At 46.2% G+C, this 20,365-nt stretch overlaps 1 protein-coding gene across 2 annotated transcripts in view; it reads left to right on the top strand.

Moving 5' to 3' along the window:
• The window catches only part of PDE10A (phosphodiesterase 10A), a 796,398-nt gene that overhangs the window by 609,548 nt on the left and 166,485 nt on the right, over nt 1-20,365 (top strand). For both annotated transcript variants that reach the window (XM_082252527.1, XM_082252528.1), the window contains exon 13: nt 19,418-19,604. In XM_082252527.1, the coding sequence (XP_082108653.1) occupies nt 19,418-19,604 (187 nt within the window). The remainder of the gene's footprint in view (nt 1-19,417; nt 19,605-20,365) is intronic.

The raw sequence follows: 20,365 nt of genomic DNA, 5'->3' as shown, positions 1-20,365 counted from the left end.
ATGGAGTCCTTTCACACAGTGGTGGCATCCCTGCATCGGGGGGGATTTTCTTGCCTTTATCGACATCAAGGATACTTACCTTCACATTCCAATATGTGCCGGTCACCAGCGCTTTCTCCGCTTTGCTGTGGGAGAAGAGCATTTCCAGTTTGTGGCGTTATCCATTGGTCTCGCCTCTGCTCCTCGAGTCTTCGCAAAAGTATTAGCCCCGGTGCTAGCATTGTTACGACAATGGGGGATCATGCTACTGGGTTACTTGGATGATCCCCTACTTCTTTGGTGGAAAACCTGAAAATCGCCATACGAACTCTGCTGGAGTTTCTACTGGATTCTGAATTTTCATAAGTCTACTCTGGTTCTATCCACAAAGCTGGACTATCTGGGTCTGACTCTAGACTCGGCCTTAGCCAGAGTGCTCCTTCCGCTGGACAAACTCCAGAAATTACAGGCTGCAATTCGTCTCCTGCTTTCCAGCAGATGGTCATCCCTCCGGACTTGCATGTGGGTGCTAGCAGTGGTGGGATTAAAAAATTTTAGTAACCAGTTCCGACTTTCAGTAAAGGTATCCGATCTGTCCGCCGAAATGTCGCAGTCCCGCTAAAAATCGCAGATCACCGCCATTACTAGTAAAAAAAAATAAAAATGACATAGATCTTTCCCCTAGTTTGTAGACGTGATAATTTTGCGCAAACCAATCAAAATACGCTTATTGGAATTTTTTTAACCAAAAAGATTTAGCAGAAAACAGATTGGCCTAAAATGATAAAATTTTGTGAGTTTCACCTCAGGGGTCTCATCATCCCCGTCAAGCAGCATTTGGTCCCCCGGGACTCCCTGTAGGGAAAGAGCTCCTGGTGGGAGATAGCCACGGAGAAGCCTTAAGGTGAGAAGGGGTCCCTGTCCCCAAGGGAGAAGGGGTCCCTGTCCCCAGGAAAGGAGTCCCTGTTCCCAGAGAAGGGGTCCCTGTTCCCAGGGAAGGGGTCCTTTTCCCCAGGTGAGAAGGGGTCCCTGTCCCCAGATGAGATAGAGGTCCCTGTCCCCAGGGGAGAAGGGGGTCCCTGTCCCCAGGAAAGAAGGGGTCCCTGTCCCAGGGGGAAAAGGGGTCCCTGTCAGGTGAGATGGGGGTCCCTGTCCTCAGGGGAGATGGGGGTCCCTGTCCCCAGGTGAGAAGGGGTCCCTGTCCCCAGGGGAGTGTGGGGGATGGGATGGTGTGTGGGGGATATGGGGTCATCTCACTCACCTTTACCAAGCTGCAGGACACTCATCCACAGTCACCTGGGCTTCCTCCAGCAGAAGCACGGATGGGCCATGGCGATCAGCATATCACTAGGAGGGCGACCTGTGTATGACAGGGGGGAGGAGGGGGGCTGGCCTTGCAGACAACCCAGCTGTGTCCTCCGGCTCTCCTAGTGCACCTGTGTGCTTAAAGTTCATTTGTGCGGGAGGCGACTGGGGGGGGGAGGGAGAGGGGGAGTGAGGTCGGGACTCTGGCTGGGGAGGAGACTGTGCTTAGTGGAGTGGAGTGTGAACTGGTGCGAACCGGCTGAATCCCACCACTGGGTGCTAGGCGTCTACCTTCGAGGGGGTTTAGTTTGCATAGCTCCATAAGAGGTCCCTGCAAAGAGAGACTCTGGCCAAATGAGACAAGAATCTGTAGTTTCTGGACAATCCGATCTAGCTGAGTCGGGGAACGAAGGAGTCCCTAATATGGTGGCTTCGTTCTCCGGCGCTTCGGCTGGGTAAATCCTTCCTCCCCGTGTATTGGACAGTGATCGCCACGGATGCCAGCCTGTCCGGCTGGGGAGGTGTCCTTGGCAAACCTTCTGCTCAGGGGATCTGGATACTGGAAGAGTCCAGACTACTGATCAATGTCTTGGAACTCTGGGCGATCAGACTGTGTCTGGACCATTGGACAGATTGTCTTCAGGGATGTCCAGTGCGCATTCAATCGTTTGATGCCAGGGCCGTGGCTTATGTCAATCACCAGGGGGGCACATGAAGTTTCCTGGTGGCTCTGGAGGTAGCTGGCATTCTAAGGTGGGCAGAACGGTTTATTCCAGCCCTCGCCACCATACACATTCCTGGGGGGGGGGGGAACTGGCAGGCAGATTACCTCAGGCGGCGGGGGTGGACCAAGAGGAGTGGTCCCTTCATCCGGAGGCGTTTCATGAGTTTTGTCTCCGGTGGGGCATCCCCAAGGTGGATCTGTTGGCGTCTCAGCTCAACAAAAAGGTGCAGAGGTTTGTGGCTTGTTCATGGGATCCTCTGGCAGACTCCACAGATGCGCTGATTTACGCCTTCCCTTCTCTCAAGCGTGTGCCAAGACTTCTACGCAGGATCAAGGCAAAAGGGATTTCCGGTCATCTTAGTGGCTCCGGATGGGCCTCGCCGGGCTTTGTACGCTGATCAGGTGTAGCTGGTTGCCGACGTTCCTTGGCAGCTTTCTCTCAGGGAGGGTCTGCTGTCCCAAAGACCGATCTTCCATCCTGCTTTACAGTCGCTGGCTTTGACGGCTTGGCCATTGAATGCCGGGTTCTGAAGGATTGGGTTTTATCTGAGTCGGTGATTCCTACACTGTTGAAAGCTAGGAAATCTACCTCTAGGAAGATCTACCATTGTACGTGGAAGGTGTACATTTTGTGGTGTGAGTTGCTTGGGGTTCTTCCTCACTCCTTCTCAGTGGACCTTCCTTAAATGGGGGGGGGGGGGTGAACAGAAAATGGCCTTGAGTACCATCAAGGGTCCGGTGTCGGCCTTAGCAGTCTTCTTTCAACAGCCTTTGGCCACATACTCCCTGGTACATACTTTTCTTCAGGGAGTTAGGCACTTCTCCCCTCCAGTGTGGTCTCTGTTGCCACTTTGGGACCTCAATTTGATGCTCTGTCTTCCAGAAGCCTCCTTTTGAGAATCTATGGGAGATTCCCCTGCTTACGCTGTCCCAAAAGGTGGCTTTTTTTTGGTGGCTATCACCTCTGTGCGCAGGGTGTCAGAATTGATGGCGTTATCCTGTCGTTCACCTTACTTGGTAATTCACAAAGATAAAGTGGTTCTTCACCTCTGTCCGTCGTTCCTTCCTCAGGTTGTCTCTGATTTTCATTTGAATAAAAACATTGTGTTGCCTTTCCTGTGTCCCAGGCCAAAACATCCAAAGTAAATTGCTCTGCATGCCTTGAATGTGGTCCGGGCATTTAGGGTGTACCTGGCAGCTTTCGGAGTCTTTTAGGAAGTCAGACTCACTATTTGTGCTTATGGATGGGCCTCGGAAAGGGTTGTCCACTTCCTCTGCGACCATTTCCAGATGGATCAGACAGACGGTTATTCAGGCCTATTCCATCAGGGGTTAGGTTCCTCCTTTCCCTGTCAAGGCGCACTCTACTCAGGCGCTTAGTGCCTCCTGGGCCTGGGTCAGTGATGCAGGTTTGCGAGGCGGCTACCTGGTCGTTGGTGCACACTTTAACAAAGTTCTATAAGGTGGATGTGTTGGCATCTGCGGATGCTTCTTTTGGCTGCAAGGTTTTGCAGGCTGCTGTTTAGGTGACCTGATCCTTTTTGAGGGTGTATTGTCTTTTTCATGTGGGCTGCAGTTGTTTTTGGTTGAGCTCCTGTTGCCTGGTTAGCTACTGTTTAGCCGTGGGATTTTTTTTGCTGTTCTCACCCCTCATGTTTGATACTGCTTTGGGAGGTCCCAATGGTTATGGAGATCAGGAGCTGTGTCCGTCAATGGACGAAAGAGAAAATGGAATTTTTGACTTGCTCTAAAACCCATTTCTCTGATGTTCATTGACAGACACAACACCCACTCTGTGGAGTTGTAATTCTTCTGACACTGCTTGTAACTAAACTGATTGATTACCTTTGGCAGAAAGAGGGAGTATACCTCCTGTGACTACCCATAGTCATAGCCAGATTATTTTTCTGCCTAGTGTCCTACTCCTGTAGGGGGCAGTTTAACCCAATGATTATGTAGATCAGGAGTTGCGACCATCAATGAACATCCGAGAAATGGATTTTATGGGAAGTCAAAAATACCATTCGTATTTATAAAAAGGCAGTTGTTTGATACAGTACATGGATCTTAAGCAACATGTATCATAATTGTGATCGTCTAAAATAAGGGTGAAAAAGTTGGTGGTGCACTGCACATTTGCAGCACCCATCTTGGTTTAGGCTCCTCCTGACTGGGACACCGACCACATAGGGCGCAGCCTCAGTAGGCTCATTGTTGTACAGTGCAGGCTGCATTGCGACAGCCGGTCCTTGGACCTTCAGGTGGTTGGACACTGGGAGGCCCCCACTTCTCTTTGTATTCAGTACACTAACTAGCCTTTGAAGGCTTTACTAGCATGATGGATCTGAGTCAAGGGCCGCATGAATCTGGGGGACTTAACACCCACATTGTTGTTAATGGTCTTTCCTCCAGAAATGAATGTATGTGGCAATAGACTGAATCTGGCTCTGAATCAGCAGCTGGATTATCACTCCCTCCTTCCGGGGCTCCTTTCTAAGGGACCTTCATATTCAAAGAGTAATTTTCTGTTGCTTTCTCCACTGTGCTTGAACAATTGGCAAGTTATCCAGAAGTGTGTCTGACACTACAGAAGTTTCCTTGTGAATATTTCCTGCCTCCCTTTCTAGGATTGGAAGGCGAGGAGGAGGAGAGGTCAGAAGAAGCAGATTTCTCCTGACAGGAAATATCAGCTGAGGAGAATTCTTTGGCATCAAACATTTTCAAAACTCAAGGGACTGCAATGAGTTTCCTCACAGAGGGGATCCATAAAAACTTAAAACTGTCCTTGCTTCTGGACCTATGGTGACATGATTGGGGTCTAGATCGGTTGTAATATTAAGCCAAATCATGTCCTCTATACATCCTCAAACTGAACAGAACCTTTACACTGAATGGCCCCATCTAGGCAAAGTGTTTGCACCCCTAAGCGGTTTACTCAACAAGGACAAAATAGGACACGTTCCAGTAGATGACATATTAGTATTTAAGGACCCTGCATGGCTAAGGGGCTTTTAAGCCTTTGTATTTAGCTAGACTGCCCTTGGAGCTCTTTCCTGTAGCATCACTCTCCTGTGTGGACAGTTTGGGAGATTTGCTACAACAACGCTCTCGCCTCTGCCTTATGTCAGTTCACATGAGAGGAGTGCTCTGGCTGAAATTCAGCGGTCAGCTGAGACCCTTTAGAAGAAATAGCTGAAAAGCATGTCTTCCAAAGTGAACACCATTGCCTCTGTACAAGCAGCAGGAGCCTTCTTGTTTCTTTAAAACTTTAAAATTCAGAGCCTGGAACCCCAAGTCCGCCAAGACTGGCAACAAACCTCCTTCCCCTTCATGTGATGGGACCTTTAATGTTGTGTGGTCCTGGGATGATGGTGCCCTGGCCTCCTTGTCTGTTCATGGGATGTGGTCATTGCAGGAAGCCCAGATGCAGTTTAACGTCCTGGAGCTCAAGGCAAATCAATTTGCCCTTATACACTAGATCTTTCTGCTTTGGGAACTGCCAGTCTGGTTTCAATCTGACACCACAATGGTGGCATGCATCAATCTTTATGGTGGTAGGGGAAGTCCGGTTGCTCTCAAAGAAGCAGAGCCTATGCTGACCTGGGCGAAATTTCATGTTTTGGCCCTGCTCACAATGCACATTTTCAGGTTTGAAAAATTGGCAGACAGACTTCTTAAGTCAGCAACATCTGGAGGCCCAGGCCCATCAGCAGGAATTACTTTAGTGAGGTTCTGCTTTAACTCTCCTGTCCTGTTTTCTACTCTAAGAAAGGGATTGTAAGTACAAAATACTATGATGGGTGCAATATAAGTACCAATAAGGTACCTCTAATGATGTTTTCCCTACTGTTGGCTGTATCTTTTTTCTTGAAAAATGTTACTTACATTTAGCCTCTGACGGTGATGTCACTGCTGAAGTTTAGGCAGTGAAGCAGAGAGTCAAAGTTGGAGCACAGGGATCAGTGTGCCACTCACTGTGCAGCTTCTCGATTGACAAAATGTCTTGCATTCTTCTCAAAGTATACGATGCATATACACTGCTCAAACAAATTAACACTTTTTAATCAGAGTATAACCTCAAATCAGTTAAACTCCTGCGATATTGATCAGGTCAGTTAAGTAGCAGAGGGGGTTGTTAATCTTTTTTTAGCTGCATTGGTGTTAAAATTAACAGATGCACTAGATGGGTAACAATGAGACAACCTCCAAAACAGATACTTTTACAGATGGGGGCTACTGACATTATTTTCCCTACTCCTCTTTTCTGACTGGTTTTCATTAGGTTTGCATTTGGCTAGGGTCAGTGTCACTACTGGTAGCATGAGGCGATACCTGGACCTTAGAGGTTGCACAGGCAGTCCAACTCCTCCAGGATGGCACATAAATACGCTCCATTGCCAGAAGTTTTGCTGTGTCTCCCAGCACAGTCTCAAGAGCAAAGAGGAGATTCCAGGAGACAGGCAGTTACTCTAGGAGAGCTGGACAGGACCATAGAAGATCCTTTACCCATCAGCAGGACTAGTATCTGCTTCTTTGTGCAAGAGCACTGCCAGAGCCCGACAAAATGTCCTCCAGCAGGCCACTGGTGTAAATGTATCTGACCAAACAATCAGAAACAAACTTCATGAGGGTGGCCCGAGGGCCCAATGTTTTCTAGTGGTCCCCTGTGCTCACTGCTCGGCACCATGGAGCTTGATTGGCATTTGACATTGAACATCAGAATTGGTAGGTCTGCCACTGGCGCGCTGGGCTTTTCACAGATGAGAGCAGGTTCACCCTGAGCACATGTGACAGACGTGAAAGGGTCTGGAGAAGCCATGGAGAATGTTATTCTGCCTGTAACATTGTTCAGCATGACCGCTTTGGTGGTGTGTCAGTGATGGTCTGGGGGAGGCATATCCATGGAGGGATGCACGGACCTCTACAGGCTAGACAATAGCCTCTTGACTGCCATTAGGTTTTCGAGATGAAATCCTTGGACCCATTGTCAGACCCTATGCTGATGCAGTGGGTCCTGGGTTCCTCCTGGTGCATGACAATGCCTGGCCTCATATGGCGAGAGTATGCAGCCAGTTCCTGGAGGATGAAGGAATTGACACCATTGAATGGCCCCACACTCACCTGACCTAAATCCAACGGAACACCTCTGGGACATTGTTTCGCTCCATCCAACGCTGCCAGGTTGCACCTTAGTCTGTTCAGGAGCTCAGTGATGCCCTGGTCCAGATCTGTGAGGAAATACCCCAGGACACCATCCGTTGTCTCATTAGGAGCATGCCTCAACGTTGTTAGGCATGCATAGAAGCAGGTGGGGCCATACAAACTACTGTAAACAACAAGCACATACAGGAAAGATAAAATAAAAAAGCTTTTAAGAGCGCATTTTTCAAAGGCTATAAGCTGCTCTCCAAGCACTGGGAGGGAATATTGTCATTGAAAAAAACACAAATAAGAACAGAAAATGTTGCACATTGTATGCAAACACACTACAAAATATATTTCAATGGACAGTAGGTTTTAAAAGGCTAAAAATAAAACCCATGTAGCTCACGCCCAATGTTTAGGAAGCTATAAATGGAAAAGGGAATATAAAAATAAAAGAACCCTATCATTGTTTAAAAGTTGTAAAGAATATAAGAGAATATGTAAAAAGGAAATTAAGGGCATAAAAATTCAGAACAAACAGGTTGCAAAAGAGAATAGAACAAAAAACCTAAAAATTGTTCAAATATATCAGTAGTGAAAAGGTCAGGCCTGGGCATGTAAGTCCTTTACAAAATAATTTTGGGTTGGTGAAAGTGCAAAGAGGAGGTAAATATGTTGCATACCTTGTTCAACTCTGTCCATACAAAGGAAAATGGAGGAACTCAAGTCCAAAACTGGTATAGGCTCAAAATTAATATGGTCCAGAAACATTTAGACTATAAAATAAAGTGGTATAAAGTACCTGGAGCAGATTGCTTACACCTACGTGTCACTGAAGAGTTGTGTTTTGACATTTTCAATCCATTGTTTATAATTTTTAGATATTCTTTAATTATGGTGTGATACCATTGGATTGGTGAAAACCAGTGTGGTGCCTAAATTTAAAAAAGGACCAAAGTCACGTAACTGCAGACAGGATAGTTTGATTTCTGTAGTCAGGAACATACTTAAGAGTTTGTATATAGGAGCAAAGTAAGGCGCTCACCGATCCTTCAATAAAACTCCGCTCACCCGGCGCCAAAAAATATTTCCTGAACACTAAATGAGGTAAGCTGCTGCTATAAATTCATACATGTATATAGGTGCATCAAGATTCAAAAAGCCCAACGCTACAGATTCATTCACGCACTAGCAGCGCTAAAGTCCATGAAATAAACATGAATCAATCTCTGAATATGAGGATGAATAAAACAGTAAAGGGAAGTCCATGCATGCAGTCCCAGGATGTAAGGAGATGATGTAAACGGGTGTATCCTTGCAGACACCCCAAAGCCTTCACCACACCGCTGTGTGCACCCTTATGTGGGGACACTTACCAGAACCAGTCTGTAAGGAAGCAGAATACAACCAGTGGGAATGCCTTTATCGTCTTACTCCTCTGCGTTGTAACTCCGACAAGGACCGCCAATGGATAACGCATGTAAAATCCCCTCACCAGCATAGAAAGCGTATATATGGGAAATGAAAAAGCAACATAGTGTAGTCCAGCTAAAACACGTGTGCCTTTATTCCCAAAATTTACCCTTCAATCATTGCACTTACAACATAACAAATCTTTGTAAACATGTCAGCAAGTTAGCCTGTTGGTTCCTACCGCTCTCTCCCGTCCTGGACAAATACAGCCCGGTACCTGGCCGTGAGCCTCGGGGGATCGCGTGTCACCACGGCTTCCTGCGTGATTGCGTCACCACGCCCTGACGCGTTTCGTCATCAAGTGACTTCCACGCCCTCGGTGGAAGTCACTTGATGATGAAACGCGTCAGGGCGTGGTGACGCAATCACGCAGGAAGCCGTGGTGACACGCGATCCCCCGAGGCTCACGGCCAGGTACCGGGCTGTATTCGTCCTGGACGGGAGAGAGCGGTAGGAACCAACAGGCTAACTTGCTGACATGTTTACAAAGATTTGTTATGTTGTAAGTGCAATGATTGAAGGGTAAATTTTGGGAATAAAGGCACACGTGTTTTAGCTGGACTACACTATGTTGCTTTTTCATTTCCCATATATACGCTTTCTATGCTGGTGAGGGGATTTTACATGCGTTATCCATTGGCGGTCCTTGTCGGAGTTACAACGCAGAGGAGTAAGACGATAAAGGCATTCCCACTGGTTGTATTCTGCTTCCTTACAGACTGGTTCTGGTAAGTGTCCCCACATAAGGGTGCACACAGCGGTGTGGTGAAGGCTTTGGGGTGTCTGCAAGGATACAACCGTTTACATCATCTCCTTACATCCTGGGACTGCATGCATGGACTTCCCTTTACTGTTTTATTCATCCTCATATTCAGAGATTGATTCATGTTTATTTCATGGACTTTAGCGCTGCTAGTGCGTGAATGAATCTGTAGCGTTGGGCTTTTTGAATCTTGATGCACCTATATACATACTTAAGAGTTTAACAAAAGATCACATAGAAGAGCTATTGCTAGAAAGCAATGTTATAAGCAATAGACACCATGAATTCATGAAACACCAAAGTTTCAAAGTCAAACAAATCTGTTTATTTTTATAAGGAAGCAAGCAAAAAAGGTACCAAGTACTTGTGGATATAGTGTACTTGCGTTCCCCTCACACAGCTAATGTGCAAGTTTACATCTGGGGGAAAGAGATGTAATCTCCGAAAACGGAAAAGCTTCTTCACAGTAAGGTCTGTGAAAATATGGAATAGATACCCTAAAGAGCTGGTTCTGGCCAGCTCAGTAGATTGTTGTAAAAAGAAAAGGGCTGGTAGCATTCCGCAGGGTAAATTTACACACAATAGAGAGCTGCCGCAATGGTTTTCTCTCCGGCAGCTGCCTGTTCTGGCTACGTTCAGAGGCAGTGTGGTGCTTGATTCAGCGCATCACATAGCTTCCTTTTTTCTTACTTTAATTGACGTGTATAGCAAGTACACTTCCTTTATGTCCATGTACAGCATTGTGATGCACTGTGCTGCTGTACAGTTCCATGCGGTTCTGTACAGTGTGCTGTGATAAAATGCAGCACAGCCAGCTCCAGGCTGTCGTGCAGTATGAACAAGCTGCCACGTCATTAGTGTATCCCTTTAAAGTTGCTTTACAAATGAGTTGATTTAAAATTTTAGTCATGCAAAACAAACTTGCAAAATACTTTTTTTAAGTTTCTTTTTAATTTAGTACTACTTTATAGTTTGCTGCTTCTGTGGACCCATACCATAGCATAAGCCCAAGGCTTGATAATATAAACATTTTTAGCAAATGTGGGGTCTCTCCCTGACGGGCAATGTGGCAACTCATTTTAATATTTTTTGTGTTAAAAAAGCAGATGTCATTGATGCAGTCTAAAAGTTTCCTCTCCCAAATTGGTTTTCTACAAAAACAGATCTTTTAGTACATCTGTCATCTCTAGATTATGTATTTCAAAATGACTAGCAGAGGGTTTTTTTTTTAATGAAGTTATTAAGCTTTTTATTTTTATTTATAGATTACGTTGACTTTGGCTTACCACACATCCACTGCTACCACAGTAGCAGATGCCACATTTCAAATATTCAAACTGAAAATACTGCATTTTTTAAAGAAGTTTATGGAAGGGATTGTCCTGTAAAAGATGAGGATGGCTTTTATGACAGGTCATCAGCACAGCACTTAGTTTGCCTGCCATTTGGCGGTCAGATGGTGACTCTGACTCCCATTTTATCCTCATCTTGGAATAATCTAACTTTCTTTTATTAATGCATCCATTAAAATAAATATGACAATTTTTATTTAGAAAATTCAGTGGAGAAGCTCAGTGGGCTGGGAGTTGTCTTTTTTTCTTTAACCACTTCCATACAGAGCAGTTACACCCCCTTCCTTCCCAGATTAATTTTCAGCTTTCGGCGCTCTCACACTTTGAATGATAATTACTCATACAACGCTGTACGCAATTTTATCATTTTTTTCACACATATAGAGCTTTCTTTTGGTGGTATTTAATCACCACTGGGTTTTTTATTTTTTGCGATATAAGTGAAAAAAGAGCGAAAATTTTGAAAAAAACACATTTTGTTTTAGTTTCTATTATAAAATTTTGCAAATAAGTAATTTTTTTCATAAATTTGGGCCAAAATGTATACTTCTACATATCTTTGATAAAAAATAACTCAAATTAGTGGTTATTATTTAGTCTGTGTGAAAGTTATAGTGTCTACAAGCTATGGTTCCAATCATTGAAAATTTATCACACCTGATGTACCGACGGCCTATCTAATTTCTTGAGGCCCTAAAATGTCAGGACAGTACAAATACCCCCAAATTACCCCTTTTTGGAAAGTAGACCTTCCAGGGTATTTAGTAAGAGGCATGGTGAGTTTTTTGAAGTTGTCATTTTTTCCCACAATTCTTGGGAAAATTAAGAAATAATTTTTTTACACAAAATTGTCATAATAACAAGTTATTTCTCACACACAGTATATGCATACTTGCAATTACACCCCAAAATACATTCTGCTACTCCTCCTGAGTATGGCAATACCACATGTGTGAGACTTTGTCACAGCATAGCCACATACAGAGGCCCAACATGCAAGGAGCACCGTCAGGTGTTCTAGGAGCATAAATTACACATCTAATTTCATTACAACCTATCACACTTTTGAAGGCCCTGGAACCCCAAGACAATGGAAACCCCCACAAAATGACCCAATTTTGGAAAGCAAACACCCCAATGTATATTCTATGAGGCATAATGAGTCTTTTGAACATGTCATTTTTTTCCACAAGTTTTTGGAAACTGTGGAAAGAAAATGAAAACGCATTTTTTTTTTACACAAAGTTGTCAATTTATAAGATATTTCTAACACATAGCATGTACATAGCAAAAATGACACCCCAAAATACATTCTGCTACTTCTCCTGAGTATGGTGATAACACATATGTGAGACTTTGTCACAGCATAGCCACATACAGAGGCCCAACATGCAAGGAGCATCGTCGGGTGTTCTAGATGCATAAATTACACATCTAATTTCATTACAACCTATCACACTTTTGAAGGCCCTGGAACCCCAGGACAATGGAAACCCCCCACAAAATGATCTCATTTTGGAAAGCAAACACCCCAACACATAATCTAGGAGGCATGGGCTGCAGATAGGTTCTCAGGTACTCTGATGGGCTGCAGACAGGTACTTGGGCATTCTGATGGGCTAGAGACAGGTACTCGGGTAATCTGATGGGGTGCAGATTGGTACTTGGGCACTCTGGGCTGGAGACGGGTACTCGGGCACTCTGATGACAGGTACCTGGGTACTCCGATGACAGGTACTCGGTACTCCAATTAAAGGCACTCGGGTACTCTGATGACAGGTACTCAAAGTATCCGAGTACCTGTCATCAGAGTACCCGAGTACCTGTCACCAGCCCATCAGAGTACCCGAGTACCTGTCACCAGCCCATCAGAGTACCCGAGTACCTGTCATCAGAGTACCTGATGGGCTGGTGACAGGTACTCTGGTACTTTGATGGGCTAGTGACAGGTACTTTGATGGGCTAGTGACAGGTCCTCTTTATTGGGGGGGGCAATCAGTGTGTTTTGGGGTGCACTGTATTCGGTAACTAGCTGTTACCACAATCTCCTCCTCACACAGGATCAGTGTGTGAGAAGGAGAACACGGTGACAGCTAGTTACCGTGTTCTCTGTTGACATTCTGTGACCGGCTGTGATTGACAGCCGGTCACGTGGTAAAGAGCCAATTTCATTGGCTCTTTACCTAGGTCAGGGATGGGCTCTGTCTGAGGGACGAGCCTCTTCCCCGATCGCCGCGCTGCGTGCCCCCGGGGGCGTGCATTGCAGAGGGAATGAGCGGCTCGTGCTGGAGCCGCTCTTGTGATCGGCTGTGATTGATCCACAATCTAAGACTAGCCTATCTAACCTTGTAAAGAAGAAATTGCTATACATACCTTTTTTGAAGCCGCTCCAGTCCCAAACTGAGCTGTCAGCGGTGGCTTCTCTGTGAAAGCGAGTGCAGAAGAGGCAGCTGGCAATAAAAGCCCCATAGTTACTCTATGGATGGAGTCACTTCCCATTAATTTCCTTCTTCTGAGCTATCACCACTAGAGACTGGACCGGAGTGGCTTCAAAAAAGGTATGTGTAGCGATTTCTTCTTTACAGGACTAGCTAGATTAGTCTTATATCATGGATGCCTGTAGATTTGGAGATTTTAGTGATAGGATAGACTTCCACTTTAAGAATAAATAGTTGCATGTTTGCTTTAAATCAAACACTAAAGCAAAAAAACACTGGCTCAGTTCCATAATTGAAAGGATTCCATAGTTGAGAGAAATACAGGCCCTCGGTACTGACCACTTCTTCTCAAGCTATTTACCTAACTGGAATGATGATTTGCATCATTCTTTGAATATAAATTATACCATATATAGGACAGAAATAGCAGCCAACATTTTTTTTTTTTGTTACAGGTTTACTCTAAATATCATTTGTCTGTAGACAGTTATGTCTACTTAAAGTTTGTTAAATATACTATAATCTAGTTATGCAATTAGTATTGTTTAAAATATATGCAATATTGTAAAAGGTAATCCAGTTGTCATGATTAAATTAATATGATGAAATCTTTTGCACTAGTTAAGCATTCCTCGTTACATAACATCTGTTACTTGCATTCCCTAAAAGTGTTATCTCTTGCGTTTATTGACGAACACAGCTGCTTCTTCTTTATCCATGACAAAACAGGGTTTTATAGCCCCAACTACAGGAGTAGGACACTAGGCAGAAAAAGAAATCAGCACCTCCTATGGGCAGTCGTCTCTGGATATAAAACTCCCTCTCTGCTATAGGCCTCCAGTCATTCTGCCTAGTGTCTTCAGGAGTAAGCACGTGTTGTTTTCTACTGGAACTTGTGTTCCCAAAGCTTTTTTCCATTTTATTATGGAATTTTGGCTTTTTTACTGCAAGATCTTCTATCAACAGACGAGCTAGGCTGTGGGCTGGATAATCTAGATCCAGGGGTCACCCCGGTCTGACCAGTGAGTTTGCGCAGACTGTTAGCTCCGCGCGCGGTCGGTCGTGGCGATGCCCCACGGACTGGGGTGGCCAGCGAGTTAAATGTCTTGCAGGGACAAACATGACCAGGTGCCTATAGTCTGTGTCACAGTGCTACCCCTGGCTGACAGGCCCCTCACTTCGATAGAGAAGAGAATCTGTCACCGGAGCCTTACCCTCATGCTCCTCTAGATTGGTAAGTAGATGCCCCCTCCCTTCCATCTCTGGACATGGTGTGGGATGCGGGTACTCCCTGGGATGGTTGGTCCTGCGGGCTCCCTTCCCCCCTACCCCCCTCACTTGGCAACTTACCAGGTTTAGTGCATCGGGCTCCTTGCCACCCACACTGGGGGGCGCAGGTTCAGGTCAGTCGGTCAGCCATGCATGCTACCTATGGGAGATACTGGGTCCCCCTGCATCTTTCTCCCTCTGTGACTGTCCTCTATCCATCCTGCTGCTGCTGCGGTGTCGTCGGGCTCCCCTGGCCTGGAGGAGGGGCCTAGTACTATAGGGGGGTGCCACCTACTTTTTCTGCCTCCCCTCTGGGTCCAGGGAGCTCGCATGTGGCTTCCATGTAGCTCTGATCGGCTAGGGGCCATGTATGTGGAGCCACAGCCGCCATTTTTCCTTGGTTTGGAGACGTTTGGAGACATTTCTTCTCTTGTTCTCTGCTGGCCATGATTGGCGGCCATTATGTTGTGGACTAAATTGGTGTACAGGCTATGTGAGCTGGAGGAGGTACTGAGCGGTCATTTTACTTTAGCCCATGAAGGCAACCCTGTCCCTCCTTCTGAGGGTCAGAGGGTGTGGGGGTGATCCCTAAAATTTGTGATGCACACTTGGTTGATCTTTGTAGTGCCCCCTATCATTTCCCTCTTCTTTGAACTGTTCTGATCCCAAATCGGGCTCCTCTGCTGGCTCTGCAATGCTGGGGATCCAGATGACTTATCCCCTGATTCCTCGGATGCATCCTCTGCCTCCGTTGCTGCACAGGAGAAGGCGCTAGTCACTGCTCTCATTGATGCTGTGCGGAAGATGCTTAAAATTGAGAATTCCACGAGAACATCTGCTGCGGTACCTGTCCTCTTTGGTACGCACAAGCCAGCTCAGGCTGCTAAGGTTTTTGCCTTATCCCGCATATTTGGACAAAGATTGTGTTGAGCCTGGGGTTGTCCAAAGCACCCGTTTGTACTTCCTAAGTGCTCTGCGGTAGACTTTGAGGAGGCACTTCTGAAGAAGTGGTCAACTACACTGGTGGAGGATCCACTTATCTCCCAGCTCAATATAGCCACAGTGATCCTAGTGGAGGAATCTCTTTTTTTTTTTTTTTTTTTTTTGTTTACCGACTTTTATTCAGGGTGTAAAAAAGGCAGTACAAAGAATCAATATGCATTAACAGAGGTGCATTACATTCCATATTAGCATAATGACACTATTAAGAGTATCAACGAGAAACTTTAAACATATGTAGCTGAATTATTGACATGGTACTCATCAATATCAAAGAAGTATCAAAACATAACAGAGCGGTATATGCATCAAAGCCCATATGTAAATGAATGAAAGATGTAAGACTTCCTCAGCTATCCAACCTGGTGAAAAAGGATCTCAGAATTAGCCTGCCCGTGTTCGCCATTGCTAGATCTGCGCTTCAGCCTGTATTAGCCTAAGCCCTGGTGTCTCAGATGCTGACCGAAAGGGCCAAGGGTTTGCTGCAAGCCCTGACCATCAGCCAGATGTCTCAAGTGTCTGCTGAATTTGCAGACCAGTTGGTCTGGGGGGGCTGGAGTATAGTTGTGACACGAGCCTTGACCCACTTCTCCCTGAACTTTTCAGTTTCGACTGAGGTTCTGAGCTAGGTCCTTTTGGCTCAAATGTTGATCAGTGGATCAGACACACCCAAAAAAAAAAAAAAAGTTTGGGGGTTCGCCGGTTGATCTTGTCAAGACTCTTATGGGGGGCAAGAGTGCCTTCCTCCCCTTGACCAGAAAAGGAAAGGAACTGCACAAAAAGGTTGGTCTGACCTTCTCAGCTCACAAGCCATTTTTTTTTAAATTCCCCTGGGAAAAAGGCTCAAAACCTTTCAGGACTCCCGCAGGGTGGTGTCAAGCTTCCCTGGCCCATAATTCCTTTAGGGCCCGCGTATAAATCAGCGGTATTGAAGGTTTGCCCCTACCAGGGTGGGGGATCCCCTTCACTGTTTTCCAGAACTGTGGCCTTCCCTCAGTCCTGTCTGGTGGGTTCACAAAATTGTTCTCTCAGGCTACAGAATAGGATTCATTTCTTTCCGCCAGTTTTTTTCCAACTGATCTACGGCTCTCACTGGACCATCTTCTTGCTCTGTACGGGATTGACTTGAGCACCAGAACCACCACTCCTGAAAGAGCAATTCTGCACAGAGTGGTTACGGAGATTTAATTCTGATCTGTCACAGTCCCCAAAACCGACCGAGTTCGCCCGATCCCAGATCCAAAGGCCCAGAGTGTCTTTGTGTGGGTCTAGAAGATTGAATCCATTTGCTCGGTGGTGGCCTCTCTTCACCAGGGTTTTTTTTGGGCATCTATGGATGTCAGGGACACCTACCTATACATCTCTATCTACGAGGGACATCAGTATCTCTACGCTTTGCTGTTGGGGGAGCACATTATCATTTTGTGGCACTTCCCTTTGCTCTGTCTTTCTATTCCCTGGGTGTTTTCCATGGTCCTGGCCTTCTTGAGACAATGGGGGTTTGCTGTGATTTGTGACCTGGACGGCTTGCTTCTGCAGACAGGGACTTTTTCATCCCTGTTGGACAGCATGGAGATCCTTATGCGATCCCTCGAGGACCTTGGCTGGTTCCTGAGCCTCAGAAAGTCTGTGTTGAGGCCAACCAAGCGTTTGGAGTATCTGGGGGTTATCCTCAATTTAGAGCGGGCCAAGGAGTTCCTCTCACAGGACAAACTCCCAGAAGCTCCGGTCTGTGATCTGGCAACTCTTGGCTTGCAGGTTTTTGGCCTGCATTTTTGCATGCAGGTTTTAGGCCTGATGATGGCTACCTGCAAGGCGGTTCCGTATGTGCAGTTAATACAGCAGAAGGCAATCCTTTCCAAATGGAACAGGTCTCTGACTTCCTTGGTCAGTCAGGTTCACCTGAAGGGGTCGACAAGGGCCTCTCTCCTCTAGTGGTTGTGTTCTCTGGCCTTTAGGAATGGAAAGTCCTTCCTTTTCCTTTCACTGGTCTGTGGTCACCACAGAGGCCTGCCTGTCATGCTGGAGAGGAGCCCTGGAATCAAACTTGGCTCAGGGTCTCTGGATCCTGGAGGAAATCAGCCCATCGCTGTCCTGGAGCTTCTGGCAAACTGGTTGTTGCTAACGCAGGGGGCAGTTCATCTAATGGGCCTGTTGACTATTACCCGGTCGGACAATGCCACTGTGGTGGTGTATGTCCATTATTAGGAAGTCTCAAGGAGCGCAGCAGTGGCACTGGAAGAGTATCACATCCTGGGATTGCTCTGGCCGCCGTGCAAACTCCAGGTGTCAAAATCTGGCAATGCTGGATCAAGGTGAGCGGTCCCTACACGAGGTGGTGTTCCATCAGCTTTGTCTTCGCTAGGGGACACTGGACATAGATCTCCTAGCATCCCACCTCCACCAGAAGTTTCCCAGGCTTGTGGCGAGATCATTGGATTCTCTTGTTAGTGTGACAGATGTGCTAGTGGCGCCATGGGATTAGTCTCCTCTATGCCTAAAGGCTGAAAAGATTTCCAGTCATTCTGGTGGCTCCAGACTAGCCTTGTCGCCCAACCGTGGTGGAGTTGGTAGCAGATGCCCCCTGATGGATGCCTCTTTGAGAGGACCTGCTGTCCCAGGGCCCTTGTTCCACCCTGCTTTACGATTGCTGGCTCTGATTGGGTGACTGTTGAAAGCCAGGTTCTGAAGCACAGGGAGCTGTCTGCTATGGCGATCCCACCTCTGTTGAAGCTCTGAAGATTTATCATTGCGCCTTAAGAGTTTATATCATTTGGGGTGAAGCCCTGGGGTTCCATCCTCACTCCTTCTTGGTGGCTCAGGTGTTAGACTAACTGCAACATGGCGTAGATCAGAAGCTTGCTTTGAGCCCCTTAAAGGGTCAAGTCTCTGCTCTGGCTGTTTACTTCAGCATCCTTTGCCCACACACTCTTTGGTCAACACTTTCATTCGGGGTGTTTGTCATGTGGTGCCCTCTGTGTGTTCTTTTTTTGCCACCATGGGCCTTAAGTTTGGTGTTGTCGGCTCTGCAAAAGCCTACCTGTAAGAGAATCTGGGATATTCCCTTGCTCACGCTTATGCAAAAAGTTGCCTTTCTAGTCACAATCACTTCAGAGGGTGTCAGAGTTGGCGGCTTTGTCCTGTAAGCCTCCCTTTCTGATTTTGCATAAGGACAAGGGTGGTGCTTCCACTTTCCTTTTCCTATCTGCCAAAAGGATGCAAATTTTTACTTGAATGTCCTAGGGAGGTGGCCTTACACTCTTTGGACGTGGGTTGCGTGATTCACAAGTACATTTTCAGTGATGGCTGCTTTTCAGAAGTCCATTTCTCTCTGTGCTTACGGATAGTTCAATGAGAGACTTGGCATTTGCTGTTTGATTTGGCAGCCAATGGTGCAGGCATATGCCATTAAGGGGCGGAAACCTCCCTTCCCTGTTATTGAGCTCCCCATTAGGGTGGTTAGTGCCTCCTGGGCGTTCCATCAGCAGGTGTCTGTTTCTCAGGTCTGCAAAGCAAAGACCAAGTTGTCTGTTACTAACTGTAAAAACAAAAAAAAAAGTAAGTTGCTGTCCTGGAGTCCACGGATGCTACCTTAGTTTTGGCTGCAAACTATTGCAGGCGGTTGTTTCAAATCCTCAGGCACCCCTTGGGGGTGATTCCGGAGTGTTGGCATTTTGATCTGTGTTTTGTCTCTCCATTAGTTTGTTTTCTCGCCCTTCGTTGTGGCACTGCTTGGGGACATCCCTGTTTTGTCATGGATAAAGAAGAAGCAGCTGTGCTCATCAATGAACTCCGAGAAAGCGATTTTACGATAACCAAAAATCCTTTTTTTTTTTCTTTTTTTTTTTAGTTTGATGAATGATGGACTTAATTTAAAAATGATAAATAATTGTATGTGTTATATATAAATGCACATATGGATAGGAAGGAATAGCAATGTAACTTTAGTTGCATTTTTGTATCTCTGCAGAGAAGTGGATCTATATACAGGTTATACAACAAGGAACATTTTATGCATGCCTATTGTAAGCAGAGGCAGTGTTATTGGTGTTGTCCAAATGGTGAACAAACTGACTGGAAGTGCCTTCTCTAAAACTGATGAGAATAACTTCAAAATGTTTGCTGTTTTCTGTGCTTTAGCCTTACACTGTGCAAATGTAAGTACTCATTTACTGTTGTAATTTGTTGTTTACGGTAGTAGTTATTCACATAAACCTTTGTTTTGTTGTTTAAAATGTTCTTGATCTGCCTTTAGTGTTGCAGGTACAGACTGTGCACTTCTGGCCCACATAATTAGGCTCGGTTCACACTAGGGCGACCTGTGAGGCGACCTGGTCGCCTCACAGGTCGCCTCCCATAGGGAAGCTGCGGACCCGTTCTAATAGGAGCGACACAAGTCGCTCCGACCTAGAAAAAGGGTCCGGAGCTTCTTTGGGGCGACCAGGAGGCGACCGCCATAGACTTCAATGTTATGAAGTCCGTGGCGGCCACTCCGAGGTCGCGGCGCGCTGCTCGCACCGCGACCTCCGAGGTCGCGGTGCGAAGTAGCGTCGCCTGCATGTGAACGGGGGTGTCCCAATGTTGCCTTTTTAAGATTGCAGTAAACTTGCTTGGTTTACTGCAACAGTATAGCAACAAAATATTCCAAATACACCAGTCTTTGTCCACCAGATTTTGTGACTTTCTGTTGCCACATAACCTTCTCCTCCACCCCCCTTCCACTACTAAAGAAAAGGGACAAGCTCACCAGACACATGAGCTGCCATCAGGCTGTGCTAGTCTTAGTCTTCATCCCTTTCAACATCAAGCAGTTGCTTCAGGAAGGTGGACCCTTTTCAGTGTACTGAGATTTTTACTTTTCTGTACCAGCAATGCCCCTGCATGTGGGAATGCATGTTGTAGATATGTGCATTCTGCC

The sequence above is a fragment of the Pelophylax lessonae genome (assembly GCF_965119305.1).
Source record: "Pelophylax lessonae genome assembly, chromosome: 3".
NCBI lineage: Eukaryota > Metazoa > Chordata > Amphibia > Anura > Ranidae > Pelophylax > Pelophylax lessonae.
This window is presented reverse-complemented; position numbering and strand designations above follow the sequence as displayed.